Genomic DNA, 14,981 nt, shown 5'->3' on the forward strand with positions numbered 1-14,981 from the left:
ATGCTCTTCAGATCCACACCTTGCTCACAAAAAGCAGATAAAGCACGGAATCCTGAGAACTATAGACTCGTTTCGTAGGATCAATTTTCTTGAAATTGTTTTATGTTGCCTCCAATCTTCAAATATTTTCCTATATGGATAAGATGGCGTGAATGATATGTAAAGATGCTCATGAGATGATGAGGCGAAGAAATAGGTAGTTGACTAATATTTAGGGGTATAAAGTAAATCATTATCTCATCTGGTGCTCTCTCCTCTCTCCATCCAACATTATCAAGATGCTTTGGAAACAAGTTTCACAAGTTGATCTGCCAAAAACTTTGCAAACTCCTGATCATTAACAGCATAGTCTTTCTCCAGCACCTCGATTCCCGTCCCATCTAGCCCATCCTGAATAGTTTCAAATAGCATCTTGTCGGCCTCGACATCATGAAACTTACCTCCCTCTACAGCCAAAATACTCGTTCCCTTCTTCGGTAAACATATCTTGACCAACTCCTTGTTCTTAGCCTTCTCCTTCAATCTCCCAGCAATGAACTTGCCAATCTCGACACACTCATCCTTATTCGTTCGCATTAATGTGACTTCTGGATTATGTTGCACCAACAACCTCTCACCAAATCTCTCAGGTACCGAATCCCTTGGTCCAAAATTAACACAATCACATGCACCCACACTCACCACTTGCGGAATTCCCATTTCGGCGGCGGCAGAGAGTCGTTCTGGGCCCGCTGACAATATACCTCCGCAAACAAGATCCGTTATTTCCGTCGTCGTAATATCGAGAACTGCATCGATGCGTTTCTCGCGTATCAATCTCTCCATTGCTTTTCCTCCGGCGCCGGTGGCGTGGAAAATGTATATCTCGTATTCATTTTTGAGTTTGCGCTCGTTTTGGAGAATTTCCTGCACCTTTTCCACACAGGGTGTGGTGATGCCAAACATGGTTAATCCTATTCCTTTTTTTCTCGGCTCGTTCTTCTCTTCTGCTTGGTTTCGAAGCCAATATGCTTTCGCGAGTCCGGAAATCGCTCCTGCTGCATTGTCTAGTATTCCTTTCAGTATGGAATTGGTACCCGCGATGTCAACGACGCTGTACATCATTGTGATATCTGTTTCTCCGACGTATGGTCCTGTGTTTCCACTGGCCATTGTGGATACCAGTAGTTTGGGGAATCCAATAGGTAGCCCGTTGCGCATGATGGATGCACTGAGGGATGTTCCTCCTGATCCACCGAGTCCGATAATAGCATGGATGGACTTCTTTTCGAAAAGAGATCGTATGAGATTCGTGGCGCAAATGGAAATGTGCTCGATGTATTCACCGCGGGAAAGGGTTGAGTAGTCGAGGGGGGAAGAGGCATACGAGAGGATTTCGGATTGGGGAATGGTTATTTCGGGGTCAGAGGCGGGCTCGCGTCCTACGTCTGCGAGGTGAACTCGGGTATTGGGCTGGGAGTGCGTGAGGATTTGGGTGCGGAGATAGAGGATTTCCTCGCGTTTGGAATCGAAGGTTCCGAGGAGAAGGATAGCAGGATGTGACATTGTGTTTACGGCTTGTAGAGTCGACTGGAGTGAAGAACAAGGAAGTCTGTATACTTATTTGAATTTATGGGTGAGGTGTAATCGGGTAGCTGCTGCAGAGTGACGTTTCTTTTTTGATACTGTTGAATTGACACTGACATAACTCATGAGAAGAGCGAACTAATACCAACTTCAAAGCACAACGCTGATAACTTTAATGTTCAATTCGACGTTTCCATTCGTAAACGTATCAAATCTCACGAGTTGATCAATCCGGATTCATCTGTCAATGACAGTCAATACATATCATTATCTCGATGATATCAAGTTCCCCACCATAGCTATAAACAAGCTACATGGTAATTTCGGGCCGGTGAGATTCTAGTGTCGGAATCTACAAGATGAGAGGGGCTTTAGAGGGGTATTTTGGCCAGGGCTAGAGTTGCCAGGGATACGTCAACACTGCACAGGCATGTTTACGAGCCATGTCGTCATGTTTTGTAGAGAGCTACTTTAGTTTGGTGTCAATTGGACGACTAAGAATTTTTACATTGGATTTTTGAGACGTTGGGAAGGATATAAATCTTCTCTATCCATACCATCAATATTGTGATATCTCTCTCCATTTGTCAACTCGATCTTGCACAATGACGAAAGCTACAACCCGCGATGTTGTTCTAGGAAGACTGAAAAATGCAGTCAAGAATAAGGAGATTATCGTTGGAGCAGGAGCAGGTAGATTATCCATTCCCTCATATATACCGTTTGTTCAATGAATCAACAACTAACCAAGGCATAGGAATCGGTCTATCAGCCAAGTCTGTGGAAGCAGGCGGAGCAGACCTCATTATCATATATAATTCCGGTCGTTTTCGTATGGCAGGACGCGGCTCATTAGCTGGTCTCATGCCATATGGAGATGCTAATCAAGTAGTCGTTGAGATGGTTCGTCTATGATTCCCCTCTCCCATCTTCATCGTGTCGCACGATATCCAAACCCTAAATCTCACATCATGACAGGCCTCTGAAATTCTCCCCATAGTAAACGACACCGGTGTTCTCGCCGGCGTCTGCGCGACCGATCCTTTCCGTCATATCCCCACTTTCCTTAAACAGTTGAAAGATCTCGGCTTCTGCGGGGTGCAAAATTTCCCCACTGTTGGACTTATCGATGGACGATTCCGAGAGAATCTAGAGGAGACGGGTATGGGATACGATAAAGAAGTGGAGATGATTCGTGTCGCGCACGAACACGATTTACTTACCACTCCCTATGTTTTCAACGCCGAAGATGCGGTTCAAATGACCAAAGCAGGTGCAGATGTATTGGTAGCGCATATGGGATTAACGACTAGTGGGACGATTGGTGCCAAGACAGGAAGTAGTTTGGATGAATGTGTGAAGGCTATTCAGGAGATTAGAGATGCGGCTGTCAAGGTTAGAGAGGACATCATTGTTCTTTGTCATGGAGGACCCGTCGCGGAGGAAAAGGACGTGGAGTATGTTTTGGCGAGAACGAAAGGAATTCATGGATTTTTTGGAGCGAGTAGTATGGAGAGATTGCCGGTAGAAATCGCTATTAGGGATAACATGAAAGGGTTTAAGGAGTTGAAGGTTGGAAATTAGAAGATGATGTGTGTGTTGTATTTTTAGAACCCGTAAATACGAAGAGGGGCTTGGATAGCATCTTCATGTTACTCATTACATATAGACAAGAAAATCTAATCAAAGTAAATACATATCTTGAATAAAATTGAGTATAAGATTCTTCTGGGCTAATTCATTACATTATTTATCATGGATATATGCTCGCTTATTTTCATCCCTCTGCTTTTAGTAATCTTCGCAGTTACGTTGCTTCCGCTAAAGACTCGTCTCGGTAGAAAATAACTCTGCTACCACACACCTATGCATAAGACTACTCTTCGCATCTAAGTCTTCTACCTAATAATGTATCCACCTGATAGTTGAGCGCTTGAACCTATATATTTACTCTTAACTCTCTAGACTATAATCTGGCTATAACTCCTTCGTTCCTCAATCAAGACCTCTATCAAACCATACAGCCAGCCGTCTTATATATTGGAATTATCTATCTAATGGAGCCTCCTAGTGGGTGTTCTTGTCTCGCTTATCTTCTACTTCATCAACCCCCTGGATAGCACGGTGTCGACTCTACTAGATCCTTAATCGCGTCATGATATGCTAGCCGCGAATTCTCTGACCGGTAAACCATTGTCTGTCATCTCACGCATCATCCATCTCCTACTGTATGAGCATTTCTTCCAATTTTTGATGCATCACATATTGGTAGCTAATAGGTAAGAATGCAAGAAGAGGGTGCACTCGTATCACAAGTTTATTATGCCGAATAAGATGACCCAAGTGCCTGCAATGGCGCCAATAGGTCCAAATGTCAAAATGCTACTAAAAGAGGATGTGAATGACTTGGTGCTTAAATGGATGATTCTGAAATCTCATTTTGTAAAGTTGCGATTTTGTCTCAAAGTACGATTTAGTTGATTCGATGTAATCGATACACAAGCAGATAGTAACATGAAACGTCATGATGTCGGACGATCGTTTCCAAGTCGACGCTCGCATTGTATTCAAGAACCCCCGAGAACCTGACACTGATGGCGGCTTTTCCCATGAAATCAGGAAGTATGATATTGTAGAAAAATGCCACACCTGGCTCAGCTATAATCCAAAGTTTCTACATCATACACACTGAAAGTTCCTTCCATCTGCCATCCATTATGTAGCACAACGTATCGACGCAAGCCTAACTCTGCAAAGCAAGAAAGTCTCCCGTCGCGCTATCCAAGCTCGAAGACCGAGGCCAAAGATCCTGCTGAAAGATAGACATTAGAATTATCGAGTACAGCATCTCAAGTCGAGTCACTCGGATTTGCGCAAACCGATATTCTAGATAAATACTGACCAGTGGGGAAAAGCTACTGTTGTGGTAGGTTAGAGAAGCTACAATGATATTTGCAGAGATGAGAAGAAGTTTGTGGTCAGAAGAACTCTGCATACCTAGGCCATGGAAGTGTTCCCAGAGTTCTTTTTTATGCTTTGAAGATTATTCTTCCCATTAGCAAGATTCTATTTTACGATCTAGCAATATCCAATCGAGTTATTAATTCCCAAGCTTCGATTGGAACCAAATCGAACTAAACCCTTCCAAGTGCCAACTTTGACAGTAAATCGGCCGAGTGTAATTATTACCTAGTTGACGTTTTTGTTTGAGCAGCTGGATTGGCCTTTAAAGAGACTTAGACCTTTCTTTTGAATTTTGGGTTTATTTCATGTACAAATATGATACATGTACCTACATAACGTAAGCTCCTACACCTTCGACTCAAGACGCAGTCAGTTGGGCCAATTATATACCTCAACATCGACGATCTAATCCATCACTCCACCTCCAAATCCTACTGGTCTCCTTCTCCCTCCATTCTCTGGAACCACAGCCATAACCTTATAAACCTTGCCCATACCACTTCCACCTCTATCAACCAATCGCTTCCAAGCACCCTCAAACCTCTTCTTAACCTCATCATCTTTCTGCCCCAAACTCTTAACCAGCATCTCTGCCCGTTCCTTAATCCCCATACTCTCCAACCACCCACCTTGTTCCATAGGCCCATGAACTTCTACTCCTTCACTCGCATTCATAGCTGCTTCGGCTAAAGCTATAAAATCTACATCCGCGCTTAGATCTACGACTCCCGGTTCGCTAAGGGGAGAAACTCGTTGATGTGCTTTTATTCCTCGAAGAGAATTGGTTGGAATAGTATCACTCGGTCCATAATCCAAAATCAGAGCAGCACCCGAAGGATTAGGTTTGGGGCTTGTTTCTGAACCACCGATTCTACTTGCGAAATCAGCGACAATAGCGTGGCTTTCAGGAGATATCTCGATTAGCGAATCGGGTATGGATTTCAAGGCTCGATAGCGAGTGGAGATTTCGGGAAGATAAAGGGAATGCGGTGTCGAGGCTTTGGATAGTGTGAGTTGAAATTCGGGAGGGGAGGATTGGGATTGAAGGGATTTTGGTGTATGGACATCGTTGTGAGTGCTGTTTGGCGGGGTGGGCGAGACAACCATCTCGCGCCATTGAGGTGTTTTGGCTGTGGATGATTTGGAGGTGGAGGGGGAAAGTGGATGAGTACCAGTGGGCGTTTGAATTGTGGTAGGTTCTGGAGCATTGGGGTTTGGAGGTACGGACTGGAAGGCGTGGATTGGAAGAGCATCGAAGAATTCGTGGGCAACGATGAACGGAGTTTTGTCCGCGCCTATAAAAGTTCAATGGAAGACCTTTGATTTTGCAACTCCTGCACAAACTTACCAGAAGGTACAAATCTCATATTCTCAGTCCACATTATAGGAATACCAGCGTACTTGCTAGTACTCTTGAATCCTGTTTCGGTCTCTATCATTGGGGCATCCCCACACAAAAGCTGTTTCTGCGTGTCTCTCAAAGCAGGACTTGCTTCTACCATATAGACAGCTTCTATGCTCTCAGCCATTGGCTTGAAATTCCTGATTGTCTATACAACATATTAGCTTACAATCAAAACAAGAATAAGAATATCTTAACCAGACCCTCAGCATATCATCCATTAAAGTGCCCCTCCCCGGACCTATCTCCACCAATTCAACACCCTTTCTCTTTTTGCCTTGAGCCATCCATTCTGCCACAAACCAAATACCAACCAGTTCCCCAAATATCTGTGATATTTCTGGAGAGGTAATAAAATCGCCCTTTTGTCCGAACTGATCTCTCCCTTCTTGTTTTGAGGTATAATATCCACCTACATCGGATGTTAAGCACATCCGCATAAACGATGCCAAAGGAATTGGTCCTGTAGCCTAGACCATATTAGCAAAGTATCCGAATATCTCAAGCGACACAAAAACCATACTGTGATAGCTTCAGAAAGCTGTTTTGCAAGGGGTGTAGACCATTTTCTCGTCTCCGTTGAAGACCATCTCAAGGCCGAATACGAAGCCCCATATCTGCATTTTACAGCACAACGCAAAGAATCACGCGTTTGCAGTAATAATCTAGACCTCATTTTCGGTCTCCTCTAATGTTTCTAGTACATTTCACTTCGTTTCAAAGCTCATTGCAAGGGTGGAAAGAGAGGTTGTAAAAATTGAAAGCCTTGCAACCTCGCCTTGCCTCGTCTCCTGGCCTCGTCGTCATTGGTGACCCAAAATCCTCAGCCTCGACTTCAAAATTCACTACAACCTAGGACCTTATCTACCACTATCGAAAATCTTGTTGTATCTAGAGGCCAAAATAAATTTTGGAACTTTCATAAGAAGGACATATTTTATTGCATATTTAGAAAGGGCAGTATTGCGCGACCTCGAAAAAGATTGACTCTTCAAGTTTGAGAGAACGGTTGTTGAATCCCAGCGAGGGGCGTGTTCAGCTTCAATTGTGTACTTCGCAGAAGGCTGGGGTTTACAACCAACAAGGTACAGCTATGTCGACTCAAGCCAAGTCGCGCTGGGCAGATGACGAAGAAGATGCTGCGCTAGATCTACAGCGCAAGCGCGAAAAGGAAGAGAAGAAAAGATTGAAGGCAGAAAAACAGAGGAAGCTCGATGAACAAGCTGCCGCTGCCGCTGCCGCAAAATCCAAAGCTCAAGCTCCTCCTGAACAAGAAGCACCCACCGAAAGACCCTCCAAGCGTCGCCGCCTATCACACTCTCCGGCGCCTGCTCAAAAGCTCGATTTACCGCCTGCCAAACTACTGCGATTTCCAGCACCCAATTGGGGGAAATGTCGCAGTGTGGAAGATTATGATAAATTGAATGATATAGAAGAGGGAGCGTATGGATGGGTATCACGCGCGAAAGATAGTCGGACAGGGAAGGTCGTCGCGCTGAAACGATTGAAGATGGAGAATGCCAATGACGGGGTGCCAGTTACGGGCTTGAGGGAGATACAAACGTTGATGGACTGTGATCATGAGAACATTGTGAGGCTTAGGGAAGTGGTTGTTGGGGAGGATACAAGTAAGATTGAGAAGTAAGTTTTCTCCAATTGGGTTCTGTCATTTCTATTTTTGTTTTTTGTTTTTTGTTTTCCCATTTTCCCGTTTTCCCGTTTGCACAGTATGTAGGAAATTATAGCTAATATACACCCCCCTCAGTATATTCCTCGTTCTCGACTTCCTTGAACACGACCTCAAAACTCTCCTCACATCCCTCTCGGAACCTTTTCTCCCCTCCGAACTCAAGCTACTTCTCCATCAACTCACGACAGGTGTTGCCTACCTTCACAACAACTACATCCTCCACCGCGACTTGAAAACCTCCAACCTCCTCCTCTCCAATCGAGGCGTCCTTAAAATCGCCGATTTTGGCATGGCCCGCTACTGCGGCGATCCAGCTCCAAAAATGACCCAATTAGTTGTTACCCTCTGGTACCGCAGTCCCGAGCTCTTACTCGGCGAAGAACGATATGGTAAAAGTGTGGATATGTGGAGCGTAGGTTGTATATTTGGCGAGCTACTCAGCAACGACGCCCTCCTCCCCGGAAAAAACGAAGTCGACCAACTATCCAAGATTTTCGAACTTCTCGGCCTCCCTACCGAATCCAACTGGCCCACCTTCAAACGTCTCCCTAATGCACGCTCGCTCCGACTTCCCAAGAATCCCAATCCCGCCACTCAAGGCTCAGTCCTGCGTTCCAAATTCCCCTTTCTGACATCAGCTGGATCGTCTCTCCTCTCGTCTCTTCTTAGCTTAAATCCTGCAAAAAGACCTTCTGCGCAAGAAGTTCTGGAACATGAATACTTCAAAGAAGATCCGAAGATGAAGAGTAAAGATATGTTTCCTACATTTCCAAGTAAAGCGGGATTGGAGAAGAAGAGGCGGAGAGGGACTCCGGATGCTCCACAGAGAGGAGAGGCTCCTAAGGGCTTGGGGGGTGTATTGGATTTTAGTGGAGTATTTGGGAGTGGAGGGGGAGAGGAGGTTGAGAAAGGAGCCGGATTTAGTTTGAAGCTTATTTGAGAGGATTAAGCTAGCGAGCCACTCTAGGCGTGAGGGCCAGAAGATAGGCTAGTGTATAATATGGATGTATGTCCTGAGGGAAATACGTGGATATACCAATTTGTGCTCTGTACATTCCAAGGAGGCAGGCTCTTGTAATTTCGTAGATGTAAACACACCGTGCACAAATTCACAAATATAGAATCAGAGAAAAGAATTGTTATTGACTATTACAAACCAATTTGCGCTCAAACGTTCATTAAGTAATTGTAAATTTCTCCCTGCTATCTATGCATGCATGCAACGTGCTAAATCCAGAAAATGCACATATGCCCAAACCCCAAAACACCATTACCCCAACCCGGATTTTTCATTTTCGAATCTTGCCCAAGGGAATGTTCCCCATATGCAACCCAGTATCTTAACGTTCTTCTCCTCCGTGTCCTCCAATCCAACACCCAAAATTAAAAGAAAAAAGTAATAATCTTCATGACAATTTGTTTACCAGATAACACCCAATCCAGTGACGAACCAGGTAAAGCTAAGGACAGTGACAAGTCCCATGCCAAACATCAATTTCAATGCTTTTCTCTCCATATCAGATAATGCACCACTGCAAGTAGCACATACCCAATCGCTGAGAGGAGTATATGGCTGTGGCGAGTACATTCCAAAAGCATATGTATCATATACTGACAGGTATCCGGGTTGAGAAGTCGCACTGATACTACTCTCTGCATCGTAGATAATCAAAGTGTAGGTTTCTGTAAGGAGAGGGTTTCCAACAGCAGTTGATTGATAGCCACTAGTATCCCAGGTTACTGCCTGTGTGGATGCCGTGACGGTTTGGTTTGTGGCAATCGTGTATAACTGAGCATTGGCTTTGCATGTGGCCATAATATTAACGGCAGTAGGAGTAGCTTGGAGAGATGTATAATTCCAGGCAAAAGTGATATATTCACCAATCTTGAAGTATGCAGTCGAAGTGGCGGCAGGTGTTAAGATGGAAATCCCACCTGCTGGGTAAGTTGCATTGTAGGTAGTCGAATTGCCAACAGCGGCGTGTGTAGATTTGGCAGAACCTGATGTTTCTTTCGATCCAGAAGTGGTAGCTCTATTTGTGCCTGAGCCTGAGCTTGAGCCTGAGCTTGTTTTCGACGCCGATTGGGAACCGGTTGCAGAGTCGGAACCTGTCTCTGATGCTGTGTTTGTAGACTTTGGGGCTGTAGTTGCCGAAGCCGTGGGAGAAGCAGTTGCCGATGCCGTGTTGTCTTTAAGATGTCAGCACGTAAACACGGGGAGGGTTGATTGCGAGTTTCTTACCATCAGCAGCAGAGCTCGAACTATCTGCTCGAGCTACAATTAAAGAGTCCATTTCTGGAAGCCATCTTGGCCATGGCCACGCAGCGACGAATACGGAAAGGCCGAGTAGGAGGAGGATGGAATATAGTTGGAATGATCGTTGAGCCCGCATCGTGTTAGTTGTTGATATTTTCGAACGCCCTTAAATGGCCCCGAATTTCCTGCTTGATTTCCTGGATGTTCTTTCCAATTTTCAAAGTATACTTTGGTCTACCGCCACAACTCCTGCAAAAATGTTTCGTCTCTCAGATGGATGGTGGGTAAGTGTCTAATGGATGTTTTATTTTGATGATTCTTATAGTCCGACTAAATTTTGATCGAGGCTGTCCGAGTGAAACCCAAAAGTCAACCGAATGGAGTAGATGATGGTCCGACCGAACGAGTGAGGTCGTGTGCTTTCTTCTTTCAAAAAATGGTTGAAAACGAAGGGATTTGGATACGGTAAAACATCTATCGACGAGATTGAAAGATGTGAAAGGTAAAGTGTTGAAATTGTTGTACGATGTTTGTAAAGGAGTCCGGTAAATCGTGGAATGAAGAGGGTCTCCACTGCTTAGTAGGAATGTCTCGAGTTTAGCACAATTTGAGTGGTCAGTCAGGTACAAGGTTGGGAAAAAGTTTAGGAGATAATCGAGGCAATGCATTGTCAAAATCTGAGCTACCGAGCAGATAACCTTTCTGATTCGCTCATGTGCTGTCTACCTACATCCCATCCATCGTATACGGGATACTATTAATAGACCTTCCCGGCGCCATTCACAGAGGAAAAAGTACGAGGTCTGATCTTTCATGTCATGTCTAGCCCTCGTGTGTGCGTGTGTAGTCAGACATTGGAGCAGTTTATATGCCAGTGCTGCATCCTTTCGGGAATGCAGATTCGTATATGATTTGGAGAAATCCAATAACCTTACACTCCCTCTCCAATTGCAAATCCCGATGCCACATACTGAAATCAATAGAAGAATCAATAGACTATTTAAGCTATGAATAGTCTTATCGAAGCTCGAGATCTACTACACGTCCTTGAGGGAGAATACCACGTGTACATTCGCACATCTCTTGAGGAGCATGATCTGAAACACGTGACGTGGCGTCTCTGGATTACGATTTCTGGGATTTTTCGTGCTTTGCCTGGGAGATGGGTATCGCGATATCACGGATAACAGCGTATTTCTGGTCAAATGAGTGAAGGCCAAAGAGAGTGAGCGATAGTGAGTGAGACCTTGCTTTACTCCAATACGGCCTCCAGAACACAATCTCGACTTCCCCCAGAAGTAGCAGGCCACTGTATATTTACGACCTTCAAACCTTCTCCTTCCAAAAGCTTCTTCCATTGCTTCTCTGTACGTTCGATTCCCGAAAGCGCCATCATGTTAATATCAAGAAGAGATCCATATACAGAAGCACCCATATCTGGCAAGACTGAATCTACAATCAGTATTCGCGAATATCCTTTCTGCATAGCGAGAGTAGTTTGCTGGAGAATTTTGATGCAGACATTGTCGGGCCAGTCGTGGAAGATGTGGCGGAAGAAATAGGTGTGCGCACCTTTTCTGGAAATTAGATGTTTTGCAGGGAGATAGTGCAATGATTAGGTGCCACGTACCTTTAATTGGTTGAGGAGTGAAAAAATCATGCGCCATACTCCTAATACCGGGGGTTGGCTCTCGCCCATCAATCTCCTTGGGCAAATCCTGCACAATCATGCCTCCTTGTAAATCTGGTCTTGCCATTCTAAGATCGTCCAGAACTTTGCCCCGTCCCCCGCCAACGTCAACAATCAGTACGTTTTCTTCCTGAAGTTCTTCAGAATTCTTGGTACCGCAGTTTAAAACATCTGATAGCGGAAATTGGGAGGACACAAGCTCCGCAGCGGCACTTTGACTTCCCTGTGAAGAAGCTTGCATAGCCGCACTGAAGATCTCGAGATCGCGAGGCTGGGTATGTAGCCAGTCAAAGTAATCCATCTTGGTGTTCATAGTGTACTGAAACAGATTTTGTTCCCCATTGCTTGGGTTTTGGAAGGAGGTGCTAGAGAGATACTCCGGCAACTTTACGAGATAAGGAGCCAGGATCGAGGACCTTGCTGTCGTCAATTCATGAACCGAGCTGGATTGATAGACAATACGTACATTCCGCGCATCATAGTGCGAAAGGTGATATTAGTGAATAGTTTCGATCGCATGTTATGAGTGTATGTCTCTTCGCCAACTTCGGTGAAGATTCCGACGGAAGTAAGTGCTCTCATGATACGGACTGCCTAATAGTTAGGCTTGGGTCACTGCATCTTCTATGCTTCATAAGGTGAAGGCTATTGTAATGGATACAAATCTTACCCAGTAGTAGTTTTTCGGCTCCAGTCTGCCTCGCAAGCTGATCAGCATTTCTCGGCTCATTATTGTCCTCGAAGACCTCGAAGATCCGTATCTCAATAGCTGATCTGAGTGTCGCATTTGCTTGGGGCTATGAAGGCGTTAGCAGTCTAGCAATTTATCTTGGCAGGCTATTCATGAGGAACGAGAGAAAGTCTTTTACTGACTCCGAAGACAACTTTCCAAATCCCAGTTTCAGGTCCCTCCAGTTTGTCGACAAGCTGTTTCGCTGCAGATAGAAGTCCCTGTTTCTCGTGCAATGTCATTCCAGATGTAGAGTCTAAACCTTCTGAAATTACTTTTATTCCGTTCATGTATTCGGCTGCCATGCTGGCCGGGGGTTCAAGCGTTAGTGCTGCCGATGGTAGCATTTTGTTGATTTGTTGTTCGCTGATGAGAATCTTTTTGAAGAACTTAGGTTGGCGATTTTAGTTCTTGCTCGAGATAAGATGTTTATTATAGGTCTCTGCATGACGGGGGGCATGCTGCCAGGATAAAATCGGTCTGCAAGTGCTGAGGGGGAAGGGGCAATAGTCAAGCAGCAGGAGTTGTCATTCTAGGCTAGCTCATCTCTTACGGGACATTCATTGGCAGTTGCCCAATGTAGAGAACCTTCTTATCCCATGTAGCTGGATGGTCAGTTAGTTGAATCCTTTAAACGCAGTGTCGCCCAAAGCAGGCCCTAGTGCGTCAAAATACACCCAAAATAGCGATTAGGGGGCCAAGGAAGCCCAAATAAATAATGGTTTATTATTTAGAATGTCTTTTTCAATTTACTGAAAGAGGAAAGACGTTTGATCAGATCGATTATTTACATTACCCCACCTCCCACCTGGGATCTGAAATTACTCATCGGTCAACACTATCAGAAGTTATTCTTCCAACCAAAGCATTTGAAGAAATCTCAATGTTATGTCGAGGTATGCCCAATGATATACAGCACGCATATCCCTGAATCCTTATTACTGTTCACTATTGCCCATTTTACTCTTCAATCTATCAGCCTCATCTTTGGATTTTGCGGTACCCTCTGTTACAGTAACACCTACCGTCTTCCAAATAACGCCATCTTCAACATTTCCTACGTTTTGAGATTCCACCAAAGGCCGAATACTCCGATCGCTAGCAGTGTGGTCGTTGATCACTGGCCTGTTATCAAGGGTTTGCCACCCGACTCCGAGTGATGATTGGCCTTTGGTGCTGTTGATCGGACTTATTTTGCTTCTGGTGAAAGCACGCCGAACGCGTGAGAGGTTTTGCAGTATATTACTGTGGCCAGGCCCTTCTTTTCTCAACTCGCACCAATGGGCTCTCCCAAAGTTCAATACATCCATCTCTTAGACCCCGCCAATATCACTAGCTCTATGACGTAATGTCCAATCTGAGACCTCAGCATAATCCTGTCACAAGTGTGTCGTACCCTAACCATCTACCGCGGGCTTATTGCCTTCATTATATACTTGTAGCGTTTCCAACGTGGTATCAGATGCACACATCAAAGATTGCCGCAGGTAATCAAAACAATGCTTCATATGATTCTCCGAATGGTGATGTTGGCGAACTGTTGCATTCCGACCAATGGATAAAGTTTGGTTGGCATAGTACCCAAGGCGTAATTCATTCTAAAAACAGGTCAGCGGAGTACGGTTGCTTGAACAGATGTAATTGCCAAACAATGGACTTGGTGATAAAACGCAACCGCTCTCACCTGCGCTGAATTCGCTTCGACTCCGGTATAGGGAACTGGGGTGTCGGTTGAGTCCACTACGATAAAGCCCCTCCCCCCTGTTATTTTTTAATGTCAGAAACTTCTCGGCATGTAGGACTGTTCACATTTACGAGGAATCAATTCGCTCCATGTAGCATTGGTCTCGAAAGATGGCGCCTTGGTAAATATTCTGTGCAATTCGAAATTCCTCGGCATTTTGACCAACTGCAATGCGTTAGCAAGACTTTGCACAACATGGATAAATATAAACGTGCAAGGAGTGTTGGGCTTGAGGGACTGCCAATATGCTCCAGTACAAAATCCAAGCGAGGTAAAAAGCAACAAAGTGGTTAAGAAAAGACAAAAATTCTTCTGTATGGGTAGTGGCGTGTAGGATCTGGTAGTGCGCGACCATCTCACAGACTTCAATGATGAATTTCCCATGATATCCATTTTCACGCAATTCTGAGACAATGAATTGGAAAGAGAATAAGGTTGGTATGACAATGGGATAGAGAGCGTATAATTTATCAGAGATGGAGCCGTTATTCTTCGGCGTTCGCATCTAGTGGCGTGTTAATCTTTGGTAAATGATATGATTTTTTCAGTTGATAATTGGTCGGATTGCTTCAATTTGAACAAACTGGTGGTGCGGTGGTCTATTTTTGGTAACTTGATCTCTCTTTTAAAGAGATTGCGTCACATCGCCTGCGGCAAAGCACAATGGGGTCCCATTTGACCTTTCCCTTGGTGGACAACAATAAACTGCCCTCGGCAAGGCACCGTGAAGAAAACTCGTCCCGAAAGTTCGTCACTACTATGTCTAGTTTGTAGCTAGCTATCTTATGACAACTTTCTTATAGAAATATCCTGATTATAACTGAGTCTATTATACAAAAAAGGACTTATGGACTCTAGACCCCAGTAACCTATGAATATCAAAAGCGGTATATACGTCATACTATGCCTTCTTACAATTCGGAGTGTTTGAATCTATG

The 14,981-nt window shown here is 44.6% G+C and overlaps 6 protein-coding genes across 7 annotated transcripts; 2 read left to right on the top strand and 4 right to left on the bottom strand.

The window, feature by feature from the left end:
• Nucleotides 1-80: 80 nt before the first annotated feature.
• Nucleotides 81-1,936, bottom strand: BCIN_03g02210 (hypothetical protein). The gene has a single exon (XM_001555040.2). The coding sequence runs from the start codon at nt 1,543-1,545 to the stop codon at nt 274-276; it is 1,272 nt and encodes a 423-aa protein (XP_001555090.1). The 5' UTR covers nt 1,546-1,936; the 3' UTR covers nt 81-273.
• Nucleotides 1,937-2,044: 108 nt separating this feature from the next.
• On the top strand, nt 2,045-3,286 carry BCIN_03g02220 (hypothetical protein). Its single transcript, XM_001555039.2, has 3 exons — nt 2,045-2,259; nt 2,324-2,469; nt 2,545-3,286. The coding sequence occupies exons 1-3, from the start codon at nt 2,172-2,174 to the stop codon at nt 3,148-3,150; spliced, it is 840 nt and encodes a 279-aa protein (XP_001555089.1). The 5' UTR covers nt 2,045-2,171; the 3' UTR covers nt 3,151-3,286.
• A 1,317-nt stretch (nt 3,287-4,603) lies between these two features.
• Nucleotides 4,604-6,698, bottom strand: BCIN_03g02230 (hypothetical protein). Of its 2 annotated transcripts, XM_024691804.1 has the most exons (5): nt 6,456-6,698; nt 6,136-6,402; nt 5,879-6,080; nt 4,921-5,825; nt 4,604-4,858 (listed from the first exon to the last, which is right to left on the bottom strand). In XM_024691804.1, the coding sequence occupies exons 1-4, from the start codon at nt 6,606-6,608 to the stop codon at nt 4,936-4,938; spliced, it is 1,512 nt and encodes a 503-aa protein (XP_024547576.1). In that variant the 5' UTR covers nt 6,609-6,698; the 3' UTR covers nt 4,604-4,858; nt 4,921-4,935. The 2 variants fall into 2 exon arrangements, with proteins under 2 accessions (XP_024547576.1, XP_024547577.1); XM_024691803.1 differs by having other exon boundaries at nt 4,604-5,825.
• An 89-nt stretch (nt 6,699-6,787) lies between these two features.
• Nucleotides 6,788-8,748, top strand: BCIN_03g02240 (hypothetical protein). Its single transcript, XM_001555036.2, has 2 exons — nt 6,788-7,573; nt 7,698-8,748. Exons 1-2 carry the CDS (start codon nt 7,026-7,028, stop codon nt 8,560-8,562), a joined length of 1,413 nt encoding a protein of 470 aa, XP_001555086.2. The 5' UTR covers nt 6,788-7,025; the 3' UTR covers nt 8,563-8,748.
• Nucleotides 8,749-8,759: 11 nt separating this feature from the next.
• BCIN_03g02250 (hypothetical protein) lies at nt 8,760-10,496 on the bottom strand. The gene is made up of 2 exons (XM_001555035.2): nt 9,865-10,496; nt 8,760-9,812 (listed from the first exon to the last, which is right to left on the bottom strand). Exons 1-2 carry the CDS (start codon nt 10,013-10,015, stop codon nt 9,043-9,045), a joined length of 921 nt encoding a protein of 306 aa, XP_001555085.1. The 5' UTR covers nt 10,016-10,496; the 3' UTR covers nt 8,760-9,042.
• A 77-nt stretch (nt 10,497-10,573) lies between these two features.
• Nucleotides 10,574-13,008, bottom strand: BCIN_03g02260 (hypothetical protein). The gene is made up of 5 exons (XM_024691805.1): nt 12,443-13,008; nt 12,240-12,366; nt 12,036-12,159; nt 11,510-11,985; nt 10,574-11,451 (listed from the first exon to the last, which is right to left on the bottom strand). The coding sequence occupies exons 1-5, from the start codon at nt 12,644-12,646 to the stop codon at nt 11,132-11,134; spliced, it is 1,251 nt and encodes a 416-aa protein (XP_024547578.1). The 5' UTR covers nt 12,647-13,008; the 3' UTR covers nt 10,574-11,131.
• Between the last annotated feature and the right edge of the window lie 1,973 nt (nt 13,009-14,981).

The sequence above is a fragment of the Botrytis cinerea genome, chromosome 3 (assembly GCF_000143535.2).
Source record: "Botrytis cinerea B05.10 chromosome 3, complete sequence".
Classification (NCBI taxonomy): Eukaryota; Fungi; Ascomycota; class Leotiomycetes; order Helotiales; family Sclerotiniaceae; genus Botrytis; species Botrytis cinerea.

Excerpts from the sequence above, each read along its gene's own strand:
- BCIN_03g02260 (XM_024691805.1), bottom strand. The coding sequence starts at position 12,646 with ATGCTACCATCGGCAGCACTAACGCTTGAACCCCCGGCCAGCATGGCA. Across the intron at positions 12,367-12,442 it reads TTTGGAAAGTTGTCTTCGGA|CCCCAAGCAAATGCGACACT; the intron begins GTCAGTAAAAGA and ends ACGCCTTCATAG. Across the intron at positions 11,452-11,509 it reads CACTCCTCAACCAATTAAAG|GTGCGCACACCTATTTCTTC; the intron begins GTACGTGGCACC and ends TTTCCAGAAAAG.
- BCIN_03g02220 (XM_001555039.2), top strand. The coding sequence starts at position 2,172 with ATGACGAAAGCTACAACCCGCGATGTTGTTCTAGGAAGACTGAAAAAT. Across the intron at positions 2,260-2,323 it reads TATCGTTGGAGCAGGAGCAG|GAATCGGTCTATCAGCCAAG; the intron begins GTAGATTATCCA and ends ACCAAGGCATAG. Across the intron at positions 2,470-2,544 it reads ATCAAGTAGTCGTTGAGATG|GCCTCTGAAATTCTCCCCAT; the intron begins GTTCGTCTATGA and ends ACATCATGACAG.
- BCIN_03g02240 (XM_001555036.2), top strand. The coding sequence starts at position 7,026 with ATGTCGACTCAAGCCAAGTCGCGCTGGGCAGATGACGAAGAAGATGCT. Across the intron at positions 7,574-7,697 it reads GATACAAGTAAGATTGAGAA|TATATTCCTCGTTCTCGACT; the intron begins GTAAGTTTTCTC and ends CACCCCCCTCAG.
- BCIN_03g02210 (XM_001555040.2), bottom strand. The coding sequence starts at position 1,545 with ATGTCACATCCTGCTATCCTTCTCCTCGGAACCTTCGATTCCAAACGC.
- BCIN_03g02250 (XM_001555035.2), bottom strand. The coding sequence starts at position 10,015 with ATGCGGGCTCAACGATCATTCCAACTATATTCCATCCTCCTCCTACTC. Across the intron at positions 9,813-9,864 it reads TTCGAGCTCTGCTGCTGATG|ACAACACGGCATCGGCAACT; the intron begins GTAAGAAACTCG and ends GACATCTTAAAG.
- BCIN_03g02230 (XM_024691804.1), bottom strand. The coding sequence starts at position 6,608 with ATGAGGTCTAGATTATTACTGCAAACGCGTGATTCTTTGCGTTGTGCT. Across the intron at positions 6,081-6,135 it reads TAATGGATGATATGCTGAGG|ACAATCAGGAATTTCAAGCC; the intron begins GTCTGGTTAAGA and ends TATGTTGTATAG. Across the intron at positions 5,826-5,878 it reads TATGAGATTTGTACCTTCTG|GCGCGGACAAAACTCCGTTC; the intron begins GTAAGTTTGTGC and ends GAACTTTTATAG.